Below are 20,362 nucleotides of genomic sequence, written 5' to 3'. Positions count from 1 at the left end.
TTGTGGGATCAAGCCCCGTGTCAGGCTCTGTGCTGGGCGTGAAGCCTGTTTGGGATTCTTTTCTCTCCCTCTCCCACTCCCCCATCGTTCACATGCATGCTTTCTCCGTTTCTCAAAAAAAAAAAAAAAAAAGTGAAGCCTAGAATACCTGTATTTTTGAGGTATATCCCTGAAAAAACGTTTGCGCAGAAGCTCAGACGTGAGTGTTGCAGCAACGTTGTTCATAACGCTAACAAAGGGAAAACAGCCCAGATGTCCGTCCGCTGTAAGTGCGTAAATAAACCATGGGGCATCTGTGAGTCAAGTACGCAGCCCTGAGAGGAGTGCGGGGCCGTTCCACGCCACGGCAGGGAGGAGCCCTGAGCATGGTCTAAGTCAAAGAAGCCAAGCAGGAAAGGCCACATATGTACGGTTCCATTCATACGACATTTCCAGACACGAAGTCTGTCTGTCGTAGATGCCAGGCCTGGAGAGAGGGAAAAATCGAGACTAACTGCTAGTAGGTCCAGGCGGAAGAACTGCAAAAGTACCCGGGGGTGATGTTTGCATGGCCCAGCGGGTGTACGAGAAACCACCAAATGCTCCACTCAAGAGTGGTGACCTGTAGGTTACATGAATTACATTCTGCTAAAAGATTGGGTGAAAAAGCTGAAAAATGCCACTGTATAAATATGCATGTTTAGTAAGTGTTCTAGCGGTTTCCGATAAGCATGTTTGTGTTCTGTAAATAGGCCAGCAGAAGTAGATACCGTGGATGGGTTCCAGGGCCGGCAGAAGGATTGTGTCATTGTCACGTGTGTCCGAGCAAATACCGTGCAGGGCTCAATTGGGTGAGTGTCACCGGCGCTTCACTTGTCTGTGATCTCGAGTCCCATCTGTTTCCGATTGCTGCTGGGGAATACCATTCGTTGCAGTATTTTCCTTTGTTAGAAACTTGTGTCACATCATGAGACGTTCTTGTTTCACTTGTAGAGTTGATCCGCTGTCACGTCTGCTTCTCTTGGACCTTGTCTGTCACCTGCCTCCAAGGGCAGTCTGTTCCTTCACTTCCTAAGAGTGACCATCTCTTGGCTCGGGGTAGTCGGCCTGTCCTCTCCACGATCTGTCACGGAGGGGCTTTTCATCTTCCCTGTGTTTTTGTGCTTTGCTAAGTTTGTAAACCTTAGCTCCTGTCCATTTACTCACTGAAGATGTCAAGGACACTGTAGCAAGTGACAGACAGGAGACTCCAAGTTCCAGAGCCCGGACACTCGTGTGGCTGCTTTTTCCTGCTCTCGAGGAATGGGTGAAATTCGCAGTTTAGAAATGTGTTTCCCTGCTCTTAAAGGAAATAGTGACGTGAGTTCCCTCCGCCCGTTCGGAGAGTCTGCATGGACAGGCGGGGCCCTGGCATCTCTGGGGCATCCCGTGGAGCAGAACAGTCGCCTTCTTGACACAGCAGTTCTGTTGTGTCCGAGCCCTCCTCAGATCTGGTGGTACCTTTTCCTGATATGTGCGTGCTTCTGCTCGGCCTCCACAGCACTTTACTGATCCTCACACAGATTTCGAATAACTGACTAGTAGCGTATTTTTAGGACATCTCTAGAGCTTAAGAACGCCACCTTTAAACTTCCCAGTATCTCCTCCAAGGCAGAAACAAGATTGGCAGACGGATGCATCACTTTGAAGGAAAGCTCCAGGCTTTTCGTTTCCAGGTTTTAGCGGGAATGGCTGCTTTGCCAGGGACCCTGTGTTGGGAAGAGGGAGAAAGTGATGCACTGTTAAAGGAGGAGAAGGAGCCCCAGGACAGTCGTCTGAAGCAGCGTCTGTGTCCCCGCACTCATGCTAAGTCACTCTGCGGCAGGAAGTAACTTTGCTTTTGTCACTTAGGTTTCTGGCAAGTTTGCAGAGACTGAACGTCACCATCACACGAGCCAAGTACAGCCTCTTCATCCTTGGACACTTAAGGACCCTCATGGTAGGTGCATTCTGGGAGCAGAGTGCTCTGGAGCTCGCCCAGCGTGACTGATACTGGGTTGAGCTTTTGTCTCTGTTTTTCATGAGTGCGGGATTGACGCGGGTTACGGAACAGTGAGCTGCTTCCCCTGGCTGCCCTGTCCTTCAGGAGCTTCTGCCTGGGAGCTTTCGCAGATGTAAACCACTCACCCTGTCCCAGTCCGAGGCCCACACTCTCCACAATTTAAAAAAAAATACGTCTCTGTCCTAGGACTGTTGAGCTCTGTAAAGCCACCCACATGTGGAAAGTGCTAGCACAGTTGCTGGCACTCAGCGGACAGTCAGCTGCTGTGGCTGTTACTGGCCCAGCTTAACGCCAGCTCGAGGGAGCTTGGATCTTTTCTGTCTTGGCACTGGGAGCTTGCTGCCTGCTCTGTCTCTGTGTCGCTTGGGTGGGGGGAGGCGGGGCGGGTTCGCATCCGACCAAGAGTGCGGCCTCCGTTGGTGATAGCACAGCTCACCGGCGCGGGTGTTTGCTGCTTCCCTCGCTAGCGATCGTTAGCTTTGAATTCTTCCCATTTTTGTGTCTCACAAAGTCAGTGGTTATGATAGTAGAGGAGCGGAGCTAATGCATTGGATTTTTTCAGCTAGTTTTCCCCGTGGTTTTCTGGTATGTACCACCAGAGGGAGTTCAAACACAGTCTTTCTCATTGCGTTTTTCCCTACATCTGTGGTCTTCAATTTCTGTAGTTTGTGTGCCCCCTTGAAGGACTCTTTAAAAGCTGCATACCACCTATTTTTAAGTTGATATCAAAAATTTGTTATGGTAAGTTTAAGTATTGTTTAAGATTTTGAGTATATTACAAATACTGATATTGTAAAATAAAACTTTATTTTACATCACTCTTAAATGAATCCATTGGAAACAATTGGACTCCTGGTCCGACTTTTTATAGAATTGTTTTGCCTTGTACCATGAGGATCTAAGTGTTAAAAAGTGGTTTCTCATCAGTTGATGAACCTGTTCGAATTATTTTTTTACACAGTTGAATTTTGGTAATGTTTTATCCTGAAAGTTAAAAGATAGAGCTGTGTGTCTCCTAGCGATACCCTGATTGAAGGAGACTTCCTGGGCACCCCTGTTTTCACTGCCCCCTCGGGCACCCAGGAGTCTGCTTGTGCCCTGGCAGCCGCATCGTGCCCCGTGGAGAGACTGGGGATGGGCAGGTCGTGACTGTGCAGGACGGAGTCGGGGCGGGGTAGCCCCCAGGAGCAGGCAGGGAGCTGGGGCGTCTGCACCCTGAACAATAGGAAAACTCCCAGTGTATCCCTTGGGCTGGTTTGTTTTGTTTTTTCAAATTCTTACCCCAGTTTCCCTTATAGAAATGGAGTCAGTGGTGAAGACACTTGATTTCCTCTGAGAAACCAAGAGTAACAGCCCATTCCCAAAACTGTTTTTATGATCCTCGGCTCGGATTAAACACCAGGTTGAGGTGCTGTAGATTTGGCAAAAATAGCAGCGAGGCCATCTGCTTCACGGCAGAGCCGCGCTTCAGCCTCGGGGGGAGATGCTCTGCTGCGCTCCAGAGTGAGGAAGAGGCCCGAGCGCCAGGCCCGGGAGTGCTCCCGTGGACTATCTGGTGCTTCCTGGGCCTCTGCGTGTGCATTGTATGCAAACCTTTTGCCCTCACAGAATCCCAGTCCATCCGATCCAAGAAGCCATTATGAGAGGAATCATTATTTTATGTACTACTATTAAACTGTGATACTTTATTTTCACGTAGAATTTTTATATTTATTTAAAGAACTTTTCTAGGCGTGTTTTGACAAGACAGACTTTTATCCTGTCACCCTTGTTCATATGTAAAAGAGAAAGTACAAACAGGATGAGTAGGCCGCAGAACTCCTGAAAGGACTTCACTTTCGGAGTCTAGCGCTCCAGAATCGTTCCCCAGGTCGCAGTCACACATGTCCTTGTTCCCACCACAGGCTGTTCCCTGCGCCGTCAGAAGCGTTGGAAACTCCGTATTTCCTAAGGGTGCCTCCCCGTGGTCTCTGGGCTTCTCTTCCAACTCCTGGTCTCCGTTCTCCCCGGTAGTAGTGCTGCTACTTTCGTGTCTCATCAGAAGGTGCTGTGGGTGGGTTTTTAGGCGTGCTGGGACCCGTTCTTTAAGTGGTTTATTGGCTGAAAGTCAAGGAGTTGCTGTTGCCGAGCCATGAGTTCCTCCAGGATTAGCTACTTAGAAAGTGCTGCCTGGCCAGGGGGTGCCCCAAATCAAGAAATGGTAAAATGTGAAAACAATGTGCATTTTAGAGTTAGCTAAAACGTTATGCCCATTTTACAGATGAGGAAACAGGCTCAGAGAGGTTAACTTGACCAAGGTCATGCCACAAGTAAGGACTGCTACCCTCACCTAGTTTTTTGACTAGGGCAGGAGGCTCCGCGAGGGCCGCTGTTGTCTTCCTTCTAAAGAGGCACACGTTCTGATGGTTGTGAAGCGGGTTATTGCTGAGGAGAGTCCGGCGGGAGGAGAGGAGCGATCAGTGCAGCCGGGCTTCCTTCTCCTCCGGCTTGCTTTCACGACTTAAGTTCCTCCGGAAAAGAGACCAGACCGTGGGAAAGTTCTGTGGAATGGTTGTCTCCATGGATGAAGACGGTTTAGCCCTTTGGAGTCTGGGAGGCCTTTGGGAATTGAGTGAAGGCTGTGGGACTCTTTCTAGAATAGTCACACTCACACCCCCCAAAAGTTAGGGCTCTCTGAAACCAAGCCTTCCTGCTCCACAGTGTTAGCCTTTCGAGAGAGAGGCAGGACTCTAGGTCAAGTGTCCGGGGGAACTTCCTGGGCTGACAGAGCTGTCCTGTGTCTGCTCCATCCAGCGCACGAACCGAGAGCCCCGTGGTGAAATGGCGGACATTCTTTGTCCCAGGAGGTGACCGGTGCTCTTTTCCGATAACATGGCTTCGTGATTCTGTATTTGAACTTACTTTTTCTTTAATGGATTCTTGAGAATCTGTTCGCGAAGTGTATTTGTTGCTACTCAGAAATGAGAGCAGAAACTCACACTTCCCAAGCCTCTGAGTATTCTGGGCGTGTGATTGTTTCTCCCTCCTCTGTTTCCAGGAGAACCAGCACTGGAACCACCTGATCCAGGACGCCCAGAAGCGGGGCGCCATCATCAAGACGTGTGACAGGAACTACAGGCACGACGCGGCCAAGATCCTGAAGCTGAAGCCGGTGCTGCAGAGAAGCGCGACACACCCCCCCGCCGTCGCCCCGGAGGCGTCCAGACCCCCGGGCGGCTTGCCCAGCAGCAGGCTGGACAGCGAGCTCGCCAAGACGTCCATCACGTCTCTCTACCACACGCCCTCGGACTCCAGGGAGTCTCCTGGTCCCGTCACGGCAAAGGACCCTGAAAGGCCCCTTATCCAGGACCGGCTTCGGGACCCAAGACTGCTTAGGAGGCTGGGCCTGGACCCTGAAACCAGAGGGCCGTGCCTCAGGGATCCGCAGCCTTCGAGCCCCCAGCATCCCGGGGCGACACCGCCCTCGGGGGAGCCAGGCTTCCCCGGGAGTCCCCAGGATCTGGGAGGCGCTCAGCAGTCCACTGCCAGGGGGGCCGCTCTGAACAACCACAAACCTCAGGCACACTGTGACCCTGCAGCTGCTGGGACCGAGGTCTCCGCGAGTAAAAGAAGATGGGACTGGGAAGAAGGGCTCGGCTCCAGGAGAGAGACGCGAGCTTTCAGTGAGGGGGACCAAGAGACGTGGAGCCCGGAGAGCCACCGCTCGAAGAGGAACCCGGGCTGGGACAGGAGGGGCCTGGAGAGGGAGGACGGCAGCTCCAAGAGGAGGAGACTTTCCTAGGGAGGCCACGAGGCTCGGACTGGCCGCCGCCGCGCCGTGGCAGGCTTAAGATGACCAGCTCACGGGATGTCCAGATGAGATGTTGTTTGTTTGTTTTTTTCCTTAAAGGAGTTTGTGTGCCATTGGGAAGCACGGAAAGTGCACCCTGACCCCCGGGCCTCGTGGTCATCTGCCGTAGCTCAGTTGCAGACGCTTTCGAGGGCCTTTGTGTGTCTGCAGTATTGTCCTTGAAGTCGGAGACTTCGAATGTTGATCCCTTGTTCTAAGATAAGGGGTCAGACGGGGTGGGTGTTGTAGAAGTTGAAATGTATATTTGTATAGCAAATAACAAATCGTTTTAAAATTTGATCTAGTAGACCGCTTTTCTTTCTCCTGCTTAAAATGTTGGTCACTTTCAAGAGAACAAACTTTATATTCACCAAAAAAAAAAAAAAAAAAATGCAGGAGGAGGAGGACAGGCCCTTTTCAGACCTGTGCACAGCGCAGGTTCTGGAGGAGGCCAAGTTCAAGCGGTGGGTCAGATGGCTCCGGTTCTAGTTCAGAAAACAAGTGTCCTCTCCTGGGGGAGCCTGTGGGCAGCTAAGTCGTGTTAGGTGCAGATCTGCGGACGTTGGATGTTTTCTGATGAGGCTCCTTGGCCCAGGGTAGTACCCCGCCCTGCCGAGGCCAGCCTACTCCAGGCAGCACATGGTTTTCTAGCTGAAATTCGAGTTCCCCTTGAAATAGACGAAGGCGAACCGAAGGAATAATTCTTGACCCACCATTCAGATGCGTCCAGCGTAGTGTGGGTGTCCCATAGCTGGTGGGTGACAGGTCCCGTGGTTGCTGGGTCGGGAGCCCCGCGGGGGACCCTGGGGAGCTGCATGTTAGATCAGACGTCTCCCCAGGGGACCCGGCCATTGACCCGGCAGCTCAGGACCCAGGAGGGCCGGCCGGAGAGAATACTGTAGGCGGGAAAGAAACTGCCCTTCCAGGGAGAAGGCTGAAGGGAAGTGCAGACAGGGGAAGTTGGGACCAGGGAGAGAGTTGACAGGTTTCCTGTGATCTTTGGAGACTGTGCTGCCTGATGAAAAGACACCACTGTTGCAGGGTCATCTGTTAGAGGGGCTTGTGCCGTGGAACGTGGTGCCCTGGGGAAGGGGACGTTTGAGTGTGTGCACAGGGTCGGGGGTGAGGGGTCTGTTGTGGCGAAGTCCAGCTTTCCAAACACACACAGACACAAGAGTAGGTTGTAGCCACAGATGGCGCTTGTCGGAACTAGTGGTTTGTGGGGAAGGCTGTGCCGCCCATCAGTGGATCTGGGGAGGGCAGCATCGCGAAGATGGGTGGGCACCGTTCGAAATTTTCCCAGCTGCTTTTAGGCAGAGGGCTTTGTGTCAAATTCTACTGAAGCTTGTTATTAAAAGCTTTAAATGTTTGTCAAAAGTGTACACATTCTGCTTCTTCATTACCCACATCGCCCCGACGGGGGTCCGGACACCTGGTGACGTCGAGTGGGCACCCCCGGCCCTCAGGGAGCACACGCTCCGGCCCCACCGTCACCCTGTCCCTGTGTGCCCGCAGAGGGCGGGTCCCCGGCCAGCGTGAGTGCAGGGCGAGCCGCACCCTGGCCAGCGGAGGCCCCTGTGAGCTTCCTGCTTGTGCCTTTGGCCAGAAACGTCTTTGTTACTTTGATGGACTTTTCCTATTACTCCACTTGAGCAAATTCTTGGTGTTAGCAGTTCAAGGGGTCTAAACTCCGTTTAGAGAGTTCCATCCCCAGGCTGTGGACTTCGCTGCCGTGCTCGGACCAATGTCCTCGGTGAGCTTGTCCTCACACACCGTGTCCCATCTGCTGGTTCCCCGCGCTCCCCCGTAGGAGCCTGTGTCCTGCTGGCCTTGCCCCACGAGCACAGCCTGCCGGACGCTGCACTTGACACTGTTTGTTTATCCAGTTGGTAAGAAAATGTTGGCACAAAGTGTCTCACACGCGGCTGTCCCCGTGCGAGTGGGAGTCGCCCTCCTTGCAGAGGGAGGAACAGGGCTGTGCTCCGTCCTCAGCCACGGCGCCGCAAGCACACGTCCTGTCTCCGTAGTCATTCTTCCGCCAGGAGGATATTCCGCTTAAAAGCTTGTTTTGCTGCTCCGTGTATAATTTTCCTTGAATTTATGTGCTGGTTTATTTGGTTCTATGTTTTCATGTATCACCAGGAGCGAATGTGATAAGTACATATGAGTAACTCCTGTAAATGGATTTTATAACAAAACTGTACTAAACTATTTTCTAAAATTAGTTGCGCAGATGATAATTTTTTGCTGCTGCTTTGACTCTTTCCGTGCTCTGAGTTCACAGCTGGGAGGTAGGAAACAGTAGCCCTCTTTGTGAAAAGGTCCATTTTAAGAGAAACTGGTGAAATCGACACCAGAAAACCGGCCTCAATGAGGTGGGATTCAGGGTCCGTGCGCTCAGCAGCAGGCTCCGCCACCATGTGGTCTGTCCGGAGGAAGCATGTGGCCGGGATTTGCTTTATTCAGGTCTGTTCTCCAGCCCCCCTGCTGCCCCTTCCAAGCTCTTGGGGTGATGGAGTGTCATCTCTGAGGACACAAGGTGTGTCACCACCAGCCCTGGTGGCCAGTCCTCTTTGGGAGCTTGGCCCGATAGAAAAAGACGCTCCTCTCTAGGCGGAGGCTGGGGAGGGTTGGGGAGGCCGGGCAGGCGCGAGTGGAGCTTCCAGAGGCAAGACGGGTGCAGACGTCCAAGTCGGGGTGACTGCCGGCACCCATAGAGGTGGGGCACGCTTCCTACGAGCCGTGGCTGCAGGTGCGATGTGGGACTCGGCCAGGCTCCTGGCGGAGGGCGCTTGCTCGTTCCAGATGCCGAGCAAGTCCCTGGGAGGGTGAAGTGATGGGGGCAGGAGTGAGACCAGGGATCCGATGGCCATTGCGTCCATGGAGTTCATTACCGTCGCCATCTGTGGCAGGGATTTTTAAAGGTCCTCCTGCCCGACACCCACGCAGTCCCCGCCACCTCCCTGGGGTCGCCATTCATTGTTTGAGGAATAAATAATTCAGGGAAGAAGCTGAAACTGAACTTCGGCTTACGCAGAATTTACGCGTTGTGCCGCGCACGGCAGCACTTTGTGTTCTCAGGGGACCCGTCTGTCATCCACCCTGGCCTGTACGGAGGCATCTGCCACGTCAAGGGGCATAAATGGTATCTGTAGACAGATGGGGTGCTGGAGGCCCGCCGGGCGGTCCGCGGGGGCCCTGCTCCCGGGCGCTCAAGCTGGGCTGTGCGGGCGGATGGGGCCACCTTTGTGCTGCAGCCGTGTCCCCGCAAAGAGAGGTGTTAGCGTGTCATTTTCTTTTTTTAAATTTGTGTTTATTTTTTTAATTTCAGTGTTCCATCGTGTCATTTTCAACCTGGGGACCCGCTTCGGAGTCACCCGGGGAGCTCTGGAAGAGTTCCACTCCTGGGCTCTGCCCGGGGGTTTCTGACATAAGGGGTCCAGGGCCCAGCACTTGCTGCCTGTTCTGTTCCTTTCTCTTTTTTTTTTGAAACTCTTAAACTCCCTCGCAGGGGATTCTGCGGAGCAGCCTGGCTTCGCGGGGTCAGGAGTGAGGAGCAGCCCTCGGGCCCGTGGGGGTCACGTCTGCCTCCCTCAACGCGTTGTCTCTCCCAGGAGCCCCAGATAGGGCCAAGCCCACCACGAAAGGCCATCAGGGGACCTTTGCTTTCCGCTCAGATGACGGTCCCCAAGGACAGCGGGGTGGGGGGGGGATGGATGGGGGGTGGGGAGGAGAACGGAAAACCGCTCGGGGGACTCCGGGCCGTTAGAAGGGAGGACATCCGGAGGGAGCCCTCGTGGCCCAGGAGGGCTCGAGAAGGCAGCCAGTCTGGTACTGGTCTGGCCAGGAAGGCCGTGTGGCTGGTGTTTAGGCGAGGGGACCCCGGCGCCGGGGCTGCATGTGGGGTCGAAGCCACACATGGCCAAGTCCACTGGGCACGTGCACTCCCCTTCGTGATAACCGGAGCTTTCCCACCAAGCGCTGACACCAGAGCTGCCGTTGTCCCTGTGGGGACGTGCCCAGGGTGCTGCAGCTGAGAACTAGCGGAGCTACGGTCCGGTGACCGGAAAGCCCTTGCTCCTGACCCCTACGGTAGGTGCCAGCAGGACAAAGGGCCAGGCTGGCCCCACGCACACAGACCTGAGAAGGACTCGGTGTTGACCGGACGGGGGCAGCTCGGCCTAGCTCCGCCCTGGCCACGGGCAGCCTCCAGGGCCGTCACTCGACCTGAACGTGGAAATTGGGGTTTGAGTTCTTTTTCTGATTCTTTTCACCAGTAGGTTCCAAAATCAGGCCCCCAGCCCCGGGGTTTTGGGGAGGAAGAGGCTAAGCGCGCGGTAGGTTTCTGTCCCCGCACATTCGGGCTGCTGCAACGAAATCCCAGGGACCGGGCGCATTCCGAACGTCCTCGGCCCGCTCCGGAGGCCGGGAGTCCCAGGTGGCGGCACCAGCGGACGCCGTGTCTGGTGACGGCCTTGTCCCGCCATGTCCTCACATGGTGGAAGGTGCGAGGGAGCTCTCTGGGGCCTCTCTTCATGAGGACACAGACGCCACTCGTGAGGTTCTATCCGCATGACCTAATCACCTGCCACAGGCGTCACCTCCTGTCACCATCGCTTGGGGGGCAGAATGTCGACGTGGGAACGGGGCAGAGGGGGACACAAACATCGTTCCACGGCAGTCCGTGCGTTGTTGGCTTGGGTGGGCAGAACTCGCTGCAGGTTTGCTTTTGGACGGGGACGGGATACCCCGCGTGACACCGGAGGCGAGAAAAGCCACAGCCTCTGGTCGGCTTCTCCAGCGCCTGGGCCGGGAGACTGTCCGGCTCTAGGGCAGAGGGACCCAGCTTCTCCTGGGGGACAGCCCCCGTCTCCGGCCACGCGGGCAGGCGGACGGGCTCCAGTCCAGCTGACGGCTTCCAGCGTGCCCTCGCTCTCCCCTCCCCTCCCCCTCCTCCCCTAACCGCCGCCGGGGGACTCCGAGCTCCAGCCCGAGGCTGGAACACGACCGCCTCAGCCATGGAAGGCCAAGTCCAGGAGATAATACCTGATGTTGATTTTTTAAAAAGATTATTTATTTAGTTATGGGGCGCCTGGGTGGCTCATGGGTTAAGCCGCTGCCTTCGGCTCAGGTCATGATCTCAGGGTCCTGGGATCGAGTCCCACATCGGGCTCTCTGCTCAGCGGGGAGCCTGCTTCCTCTTTCTCTGCCTGCCTCTCTGCCTACTTGTGATCTCTCTCTGTCAAATAAATAAATAAAATCTTAAAAAAAAAAAAGATTATTTATTTAGTTATTTGACAGACACAGATCACAAGTAGGCAGAGGGGCAGGCAGAGAGAGAGGAGGAAGCAGGCTCCCCCGCTGAGCAGAGAGCCCAATGTGGAGCTCGATCCCAGGACCCTGAGATCATGACCCGAGCTGAAGGCAGAGGCGGCAGAGGCTTTAACCCACTGAGCCACCCAGGTGCCCCCCGCCCGGTGTTGATTTCTGACAGGAATTCTGCTTAACGGAACTCCCAGACACGGAGAGCTCTGGTCCCTCCCAGTAGCAGAGTGGCTCGTCCCTCCTGCGCTGAGGAGGGCTGACTGTGGGAGCAGCTGGGTATGGGGGGGAACACGGGCCTGCAGGGGTGCGTGCTCTCTCTTGGATCTCCTGCTCCGGGGAGGCCAGCTCCTTGCTGTGAAGACACTCAAGAATCTCCATGGGGAGAGGTCCTCATGGGGAGGAACCTCCTTGTGCCAACAGCCAGCGGCATCGACGTGGACAACGAGGACGCCATCTTGGAAGTGGACCCTCCGGCCCCAGTCAGGCCTTCGGATGGTACAGGCCTAGCGGATGCCCTGATGGCCACCTCATGAAAGTCCCCAAATCAGAACCACTGAGCTGAGCTGCACTGGAATTCCTGACACAGAACCCGTGTGACCTAAATGTGGGCCCAAGTCCCCCCCCCGCCCAAGTCAGGGCTTTTCCCCAAAAAAGAATGAGCTAGAAAGAAGACACACGGCGTTCTGCCGTGCAAAGTCAGCAGCATTCCAGCTCAGGGAGGCAGGGAAGGCTGAGAGCTGACACATGGGGCAGAGGCTGACATTCCAGGAGCCCCACTGAAGAGCGCGGGAACCCAGCGGTGGGAGCTCGCAGTCAGGCGGAGGGACCGGCCGAAAAAACTTTTTTTTCAGCGGGCGAGCAGCCAAGCCTTACTCTAAGGGCAATAGGGAGCCATGGAAGGTTTTCAAGAACGTAAATGCCTTGATCGGAACCCCCGTAGCCGGGACTCTCCTCCCAAGTAATCTTGGGGCTTAGAGACTGGCCCTCAGCCCGAGCCACCACGTGCCACCCATCAGCAGGGGCGTGGCTAATGACGGCACCTCCGGCGCGTGGTGACAGCCCCCGGTGTACATTTCAGTCATTTTTTTCTTCTTTTTTAAATAATTTACTTGACAGAAAGAGACACAGCGAGAGAGGGAACACAGAGTGTCCGGCAGAGAGAGAGGGACAAGCAGGCTTCTCGCTGAGCAGGGAGGCCGATGTGGGGCTCGATCCCAGGGCAGGGAGGCCGATGTGGGGCTCGATCCCAGGACCCTGGGATCGTGACCTGAGCCGAAGGCAGAAACTTAACGACGTCGAGCCACCCAAGCAGCCCTCAGTCATTTTTCTTGACCTGGAAAAGCTTCACAATATCATGGCAAGGGGCGGTGTTATTTTTCTTCTCTGTGTGTGTGTGCATGTATGTGTACATACAACGCACAGATTTTTTTTTAATAGGGAAAAAGAAACCCTAAAAAGACAATTTTCCAGTATGTTTAACAAGGACTAGGTAGTTGGGGTTTTTAAAATAAGTTTTATTTGACAGAGCATTTTAGGTTCACATAAAGAGGAGAGGAAGGTACAGAGTTTTGTCTGAAGATCCTTCTCCCCCCACACCAGCCTCCCCACCGCCTCCCGCCCTCTCCGGAGGGCGCATCTGCTGCGGGCCCTGCGTCCATGGTTTGCATAAGGGTTCACTCACCTGCATTCCAAGGGTCTGGAGATCGTGTGATGACACCCGTGGGCCATTCCAGTGTCACACAGGATGGTTCCACCGCCCTAGAAACCCTCTGTGCCCGACTAGTCCAGGGAGTAAATGCAAGTTTATTACAGATATATGTTTTTTAAAAAAATTTTTTTCTATTTCTTGTACAATGAGTGTGAATTATTTTTATAATAAAATTAACTTTTTAAAAAAGATTGTATTTATTTGACAGAGAGAGAGAGAGAGAGAGAGAGAGCACAAGCTGGCAGAGTGGCAGGCAGAGGGAAAGAGAGAGCAGGCTCCTGGGCGAACAAGGAGACGGATGTGGGACTCGATCCCAGGATCCTGGGATCATGACCTGAGCCAAAGGCAGCTGCTTAACCGACTGAGCCACCCGGAGCTTTCGAGAAAGGCTGTGTTAGCAGTATTTTCCTCACTCCTTGTGAGCCACTTTCCCGCGATGGGCTCCACGTCCTTGGCTGCCCTGCACAGGTGCTCACCGCCCCCAGGGCTCTTGGGGTCCCCTCAGGCCACAGCCACCAGGTCTCGGAGCCTTCCCACCCAGGACCCCCAGAGTGGGGGCACTGCCGGGGCTGGCGCATGGATGGCCAGCGGGGCAGCGGCGCTACGGGGGACACACGCAGCCCTCCCCAGCCAGGATTGCGCCATGTGGGCTGCACTCCAGGAACAGCAGGGATCCGCGCCGTGCCAGGTGCACGTGCCAGGTGCGCCCCAGCTGCCCTAATGCGAAGGAACTTGCCACCGGCAGGGCGGCGCTGTTGGCCCGCTCCACGCTCCCTGGGGCCCGCGGAGGGGACCCGCCTGGGGATCTGACCCCCAGCTCGGCTCCAGCTCCGGGTGGGCGGTGGGGACAGTGACCCGCGCTCCACGCTCCCTGGGGCCCGCGGAGGTGACCCGCCTGGGGATCTGACCCCCAGCTCGGCTCCAGCTCCGGGTGGGCGGTGGGGACAGTGACCCGCGCTGCCGCCCTGCGGCCTCGGCGCACGCAGAGCAAGAGGCAACGAGCCGGGCAGAGCCGGGAGGAGCTCGCAGGTGGGGGAGCAGGTTTTCCCTCAGAGACGCCCCCGGCGCCGTGGTGCGCAGCCATAAATGTTATTTGCACGAGGGACTCGGGGGAAGGGGCGGAAACCGCCCATCTGTAGGGGTCGTTCTCAAAGCCGGTTTGACCTGGGGCCCTTTATGGACCAGGGCCCGTGCCCGTGTCCCCAGAGGTAGAGAGGCATCGAGCAGCGCGGCGCTGACCGTGGAAGCATTGCGTCATCGGGGAAGACGGCCAAGGGCACCGGGAAAACCCCGCATACAAACCTAGGTAGGGGCTGACTTACCCGAGTGGCACACGCGCGCACGTTGCCACGGGGCTTGCGGCCCCACTCTGGCTCTAGCGGGGGACTTCGGGCCACGTGCCCCCCACCCGAGCCTCATCTGGGGAACGGGGATGCATTTGTTTTGGATGTTTCAGCGTTTTTATGAAGGATATGGTGCCGCCTCTCTCCTGTGATGTGTCTTTTAGGGTCTCTCCGTGGGGACGCACGCACCTCCGGTTGAGGGGTTCTCGGTGGGGGGGGGGTGCAATTTGGGGGTGGGTGGGCGCCACTTGCGTCTGTCGCGAGCCAAGCGTGCAGCCTGACGCCGCCTGGTGTGCAAAGACACCCTCGCGGCAGAACGATCCGGTGCGAAGGGTCAGTCGTGCCGCGGCCGAGGGGCCCCTCCCGGTCACCCAGGGCCACCTCGAGCTGCTCTCCCAGGGCGGGGCTGCCCTGCAAGCCGCTAGCTGGGCTCCTGTGGCGCGCAGCCGGGTTCTCCCGCTACTCGCTCACTGTCCGGTACTGCCGCGGTCACCCCGCACGCACGCTCCGGTCCCCGGGGCTGGATTTTCTCCGGGCGGCGCGGAGCCGAGGGCCTGCAGGGCGAAGCCACAGGAGACTAAACGGTCCGCTGACGGACACTCCCGCCAGCAGTGCATGGGCCAGCTCGATGCCCCACGTCCTCACAAACACTCGGTGCTACCAGAATTTTTTAAAAGCTTCTTTGCTAATCCCATGGGGGTAAACTTTGTATTTCCTGCATTGCCCTGGGGTGGGTCTCAGGTTTGCTGACCACTTTCTTTCCCTCCTCCGGGGTTTGCTCTCCGCCTCCTCTCCTGGCTTTCTTGGGCTGTTCCTTTTCTCCCTGGATTTGTTGTTGTTGTTGTTGTTAGAAATTCTTGTATTTTCCATGTTAATCCATTATCTCTGCATGCGTTTCCAGTATCTTGTCTCCGTCCCGGCTTCTGCTTTTTTCCTCTTGTCTTTTACGGTATAGGAGATTTTTATTGTAATGTGGTTGAATTTATCAGTCTCCTAAAGCTTTCAAAACGTTACTTCGCCTTGAACCTCTTGAGTTTATTTTAATGTATGGCATGAGGAAGGAAGACAGTTGTATTTCCTGCTTCTCACAATGCACCTTTATTAACAAGTTTATTTTAAAAATTTTATCATTTTTCGGGGCGCCTGGGTGGCTCATTTGTTAAGCGTCTGCCTTCGGCTCTGGTCATGGTCTCAGGATCCTGAGATCAAGCCCCGCATCAGGCTCCCTGCTTGGGGGGGAAGCCTGCTTCTCCCTCTCCCACTCCCCCTGCTTGTGTTCCCTCTCCGGCTGTCTCTCTCTCTCTGTCAAATAAATAAATAAGATCTTTACAAAAAAAAATTGTATCGTTTTCATTCAACTTCTTGTCCTGAAATTTTTAAATGTAAAAGAAAGTTAAAATAGTGCAACGAAGATCTAAATTCAACGAAGACGGAAAGCACGCAGGTTCCGCAGTTTCCGACACTTACCACATGACGCTTCCTTGTCCCGTTCATTTGCCTCTGCGTTTGGTTTTCTCAAATCAGTGTCAAAATGTGTTGGGATAATCATGATATCTCACTTCTAAATACTGGAGAACGTATTTCCAAGGAATAAGGACTTTTAAAAACACAGTAACAGCAGTTACCGAAATCGGATGTAATCATCTGATTTGTGTTCACATTTCTGCCGTTATCCTAAAACGTCCTTTATTGCTGAGTTTTTAAAAAAGACTTTAATTCTGAATCCAATCAAGGATCACACATTGCATTTAGTTGCCCAGTCTCTTCAGCCTCCTGTGTGTAAAACGTTCCACTCCTTTGTAAATTTTATTTTGTGTCAGTCTGTCATGGTACAGACATTTTTGACAATTAAACGCTAGGTAGCTTTTAGAATACCCCAGAATCTAGATTTGTCCGATCGTTTCCTTGTGATTAGAGCCGGGTTAAATATTTATTTTTATTTTTTAAAAAATCCATTATCGGAGAGAGAGAGTGTGAGAGAGAGAGAGAGCATGAACAGGGCAGAGACAGGAGAAGCAGACTTCCCACTGAGCAGGGAGCCCGATGTAGGACTCGATCTCAGGACCCCAGGATCATGACCTGAGCCAAAGGCAGACACTCAACCGACTGAGCTACCTAGGCACCCAATTGGTTAAATATTATTTGACAGACAGAGAACACAAGGAGGCAGAGAGGCAGGCAGAGAGAGAGGAGGAAGCAGGCTCCCAGCTGAGCAGAGAGCCCGATGTGGGGCTCAATCCCAGGACCCTGAGATCATGACCTGGGCTGAAGGCAGAGGCTTTAACCCACTGAACCACCCAGGCGGCCCCACCTCCCCTTTTTGAATATGGATGGGGACGGAGGGTTTCCTTAAAACAAAAACCACAGAGTGTAAACATCTGCTGCTGTCAGTTTTCTCACTCCACTCCAGTGATCTCCACGCCCCTCCGTACCTCGTGATACAAAAGGTTTCAAGCTCATCTCAGACTTCCTTTGTCCCCGGGGGAATCAGGATGGGAGACCTTCCTCATCGCTATCTCCAGGGACCCTCCCTGCCCTTTCCCTGCGCCGTCAGCCCTCACAGTCTGCTGGTTCAGACCCTGGGCCCCTGAGCGGGACCCTCCCCTGCGTACCCAGTGCCTTGGTTCTGGACATGACCGTGAGGATGGGGGGGCCGTCGCTGGGCCCCGGCCAGAGCTGGGACCGGGGCCAGGGTGTCGGCCTGATTCCACAGGCCCCGGCGCCTGGCACTGAAGACACTCGGATATAAATAGAGATCGGGAGAAGGGCAGAGTGATGCGCCCCTTGCAGGTCTGTTGGGGTCGGGGGGGGGGGGGGAAGAGGGGACCTGGGCAGGGACAGCGGTGCCATGCGCTGTTCTAAGCACGGTCTCAACTTGCTGAATTCCCCCCAATGGCCTGAGATGCTGGTACTAGTTTTACTAGTGTAACACCCCCACTGCACAGCCGAGAGAGTGAGTAACCTGCCCGAGATCACCCGGTTCTGGGTGGGGAAGACAGGAGCAGGTGGAAGCAGAGAATGAAAGGATGTGCTTTTGCATTGCCTGCTTGCTTTTTTTTTAAGATTTTATTTATTTACTTGACAGACAGAAAGGCAGAGACGCAGGCAGAGACAGAGGGGGAAGGAGGCTCCCCACTGAGCAGGGAGCCCGATGCGGGGCTCGATCCCAGGACTCGGGGATCATGACCTGAACCGAAGGCAGAGGCTTCACCCACTGAGCCACCCAGGCGCCCCTGCATTTCTTTTTCACTGCCAAACACCCCCTTTGATATTCAGGGCCAGGCCGTTATTGTTTTAAAAGGTCAAATAAAATAGAGGGAAAAGGTGGCCGTGTGCAGTTCAGGGTGAAAATCTTGGTTCTGCACCAGAGAGTCTGGATTTGCACCCCCGGCGCTGTTTCTTCCTGGCTGCGTGGCTCTGGGCCGCGTGCCTTACCCTCTCTGTGCCGGATGGTCTTTGTTTCTTTGCGCCTTTCCGCCGGCTGCGGAGGAGAGACCAGCTCCCTGGGTGGAATGGGAAATGCGGGGCACAAGGCTGGGCGTACCTGGCAGACCTGGGGCTCGGGCAGGGTCCCCGGAAGCCTCTGGGCCCACAGGACACGTGCCTTCAAGTAATCTCTTCTGCCTAAACTCCCCGGAGCCGGCTTTTGTGCTGTGCCTGAGCTCTCTGAGCAGGACACTTCTGGATGCTCGCGCTGTCCTCAGTCACCTGGTCATGCTGACAAAGCCCACTTCCCAGCTTCCTGGCCGGGATTCGGGAAATAAGGAATGTCAGGCCCAACCGTGATGCTTGCTACTTGGCTTTACAGTCCCCCCCTCCCGCCACCCCGCCCCAAACTGTCCATGTACGTTTGCTTTAAGGAAAAGTACTAGAAATGGGTATCAGAAGATATTAACTGTTATTAGCTCCGAACAGAGGATTGTGGGTGATTTTAATTCCAAAATTATTATTATTTCGCTTCTTTGTATTTGCTAACTTCCCTACGGTCTGATTTGTGTTTTGAAAAGGAAAAATAAACAAGTAAAGCTTTTCTTCCCTGGGCCTTTGCCCTGAACTCTTACGGCCTGAGATGTGCTGAGATGTGCTGGGGTCCCTTTGGGGCTGCTGAGGGGGGCCGGCCTAGCCAGAACTGTGGGGCCCAGGGCAGGGGTGCAGGCGTGGGGTGACCCCCTTTGAGCCCTGCCCACCCAGGCCTGCCTGGTGATGCCGAGGGCTGTTCCCCAGGCGCCCATAAATGCCTCATAAGTGTGACGCATGGCAGGGAGGCCAGAAATGCTAACACAGCAGTCCTGCTTATTTAGAGGGGGCGAGCGGGGGGCAGGGGGCGAGCCGAGCTGCCGCAGAGGGGCGGCTGGGGTGCGGGGAGACATTTCCTGTGACAGCAGAGCTATTTGGATGAAGCCCAGCTCCCCAGGGCTCCTTGCTCTGCCTGCCGTGGCGCTCGCTATAGAGACTATGTGGGGGCACAGGGTTGAAGGGCAAAGCAGGCAGAAGCAGAAGCAGAAGCCGCTGCGGGGCCCTCCCCAACCCTCACCCCAACCCTGGGCAGCTGCCCCCCTGCCTGGGCTGCTGGGGTCCAGAGGCAGGCTGACGACTCAGCTCCTGCCCCCTGACTCAGCGAGTGTGGTTTCAGGCCAGTTGCTTCTCTCCTAGCCTCCCTTGGTGGACCTCCTCTTCCCTGTCTATAAAATGGGTATGACAGTCCCTTCTGCCTGGGGCCGTGGCTCTCCACCTGGGCCTGTTTGGCTCCCGATCTGCAATGCCTAGAAGCACTTTTGGTTTTCACCCCAGAGAAGGAGATGCTCCTGGAATCTTGGGACCCGAGGCCGGGGATGCAGCCGCCTTCCCGGAAGTTTCTGGTCCTCATGTCAAAGGCACCGAGGATGGGAAACCCGTGCTAGGGTGAGGAGGGGCATTCACTTGTGCGCGGGAGAGGGCGATGACGGATGATGGACGGCTGTTATCCAAGCTGCGGAATGGGGACCTTGGCCTCTTGACCTCTAGAGGCAGGGCTCCGAACCTGAGCTCAGAAACAGGATGCGCTATTTAGGAGAGGCTGGGCTATGACTTTGGGTCCAGCTAACCTTGTTCCTCCTTCTCCCCGCTGCCTGGAAAATGTCAGAGTTTTCCAAATGGCCACCGGCATCTCGCGCTCCGAGGTCAGGGTCTGAGTGGCTCAGGGACTGGGGCTTCTGCTCTGATGTACCTGCCGTCCACCTCCCCAGCCTCACTCAGACCAGCCTCAGGGGGGTGAACACAACACTGGTCTGGCCAGGAGAGGTCAGGGAGGACAGAGCGTTGCCCGCAGACGTCCCTTTCCTCCTAGACCCCTCAGGACCCTTCCAGGGACACGCCCAGGACCACAGAAAGGGGAAAGCGTGTGTGTGCACGTGCAGAGTTGTTGGTACTCAGCCCCGAGACGCTTCATGGGAGCACCCCCCCACCCCGCACTGCTGTGTTGGCCTATTCACAGCTCACGGCCACCTACCTTCTGTACTGCAGGACTGACGGTAGCCCCCCAGGGCAGGATGGGGCCAATGGCTGCGGGCCCTGAAGACGCCCCTTGCTTCACAATGTGATTTTTGCTCCAAAGTCCCCGCAGTGGACCAGGCTGATGGGGGACATCGGTGCTGGGTCTTCCCCACGCCCCACACCCTAATTCCCTCACTACCTCAGCAAAGGCATATCCGAACCCCTGTCTCAGGCTCTGCTTCTCACGTGGGGACCGGACCTAAGGGGCGTTTTTGTGTGTGTGTTTGGGCTTGTATTACTGTTGTGCTTTTGTATTTAACATCCTGAGGAGGTGGAGGAAGGCGACACTTGTTTCCAAATTGTATCTACCCGGTACTGTGCCTAGTGGTGGGTTTGCTCTGCCCGCCCACACCAGGCCGAAGGTGGCTTGAGACGGCAAGGCCTGGAGAGTGCAGGCGAATGCGGTAATCCCTTGTCCTCCTCATGGGCTGGGTTGTGGGGTGGGGGTGGTGGCAGGCGGCAGCTGAGAGAGGAAGGGCATCAGTCTCTCTGTCCTTAGTGGACTCGGGCGCGGGCAGGTGGGGGCCCAGATGCTGGTGAGGAGAGCCAGCAGGTTAAGAACTGGAAACTCTGGACCAGACAGAATATCTTAATTCCAGTGTTTT

The 20,362-nt window shown here is 55.4% G+C and overlaps 1 protein-coding gene across 8 annotated transcripts in view; it reads left to right on the top strand.

Moving 5' to 3' along the window:
• Positions 1-7,226, top strand: part of SETX (senataxin) — a 93,792-nt gene extending 86,566 nt beyond the window's left edge. For all 8 annotated transcript variants that reach the window (XM_082696053.1, XM_082696055.1, XM_082696056.1 and 5 more), the window contains 3 exons: positions 732-830; positions 1,870-1,957; positions 5,058-7,226. In XM_082696053.1, the coding sequence (XP_082552179.1) occupies positions 732-830; positions 1,870-1,957; positions 5,058-5,801 (931 nt within the window). In that variant the 3' untranslated portion in view covers positions 5,802-7,226. The remainder of the gene's footprint in view (positions 1-731; positions 831-1,869; positions 1,958-5,057) is intronic.
• The last annotated feature ends 13,136 nt before the right edge of the window (positions 7,227-20,362 follow it).

Source organism: Mustela nivalis (genome assembly GCF_964662115.1).
Source record: "Mustela nivalis genome assembly, chromosome: 13".
Lineage (NCBI taxonomy): Eukaryota > Metazoa > Chordata > Mammalia > Carnivora > Mustelidae > Mustela > Mustela nivalis.
Note: the sequence above shows the minus strand (reverse complement) of the source record. Positions and strands in the feature narration are given on the sequence as shown.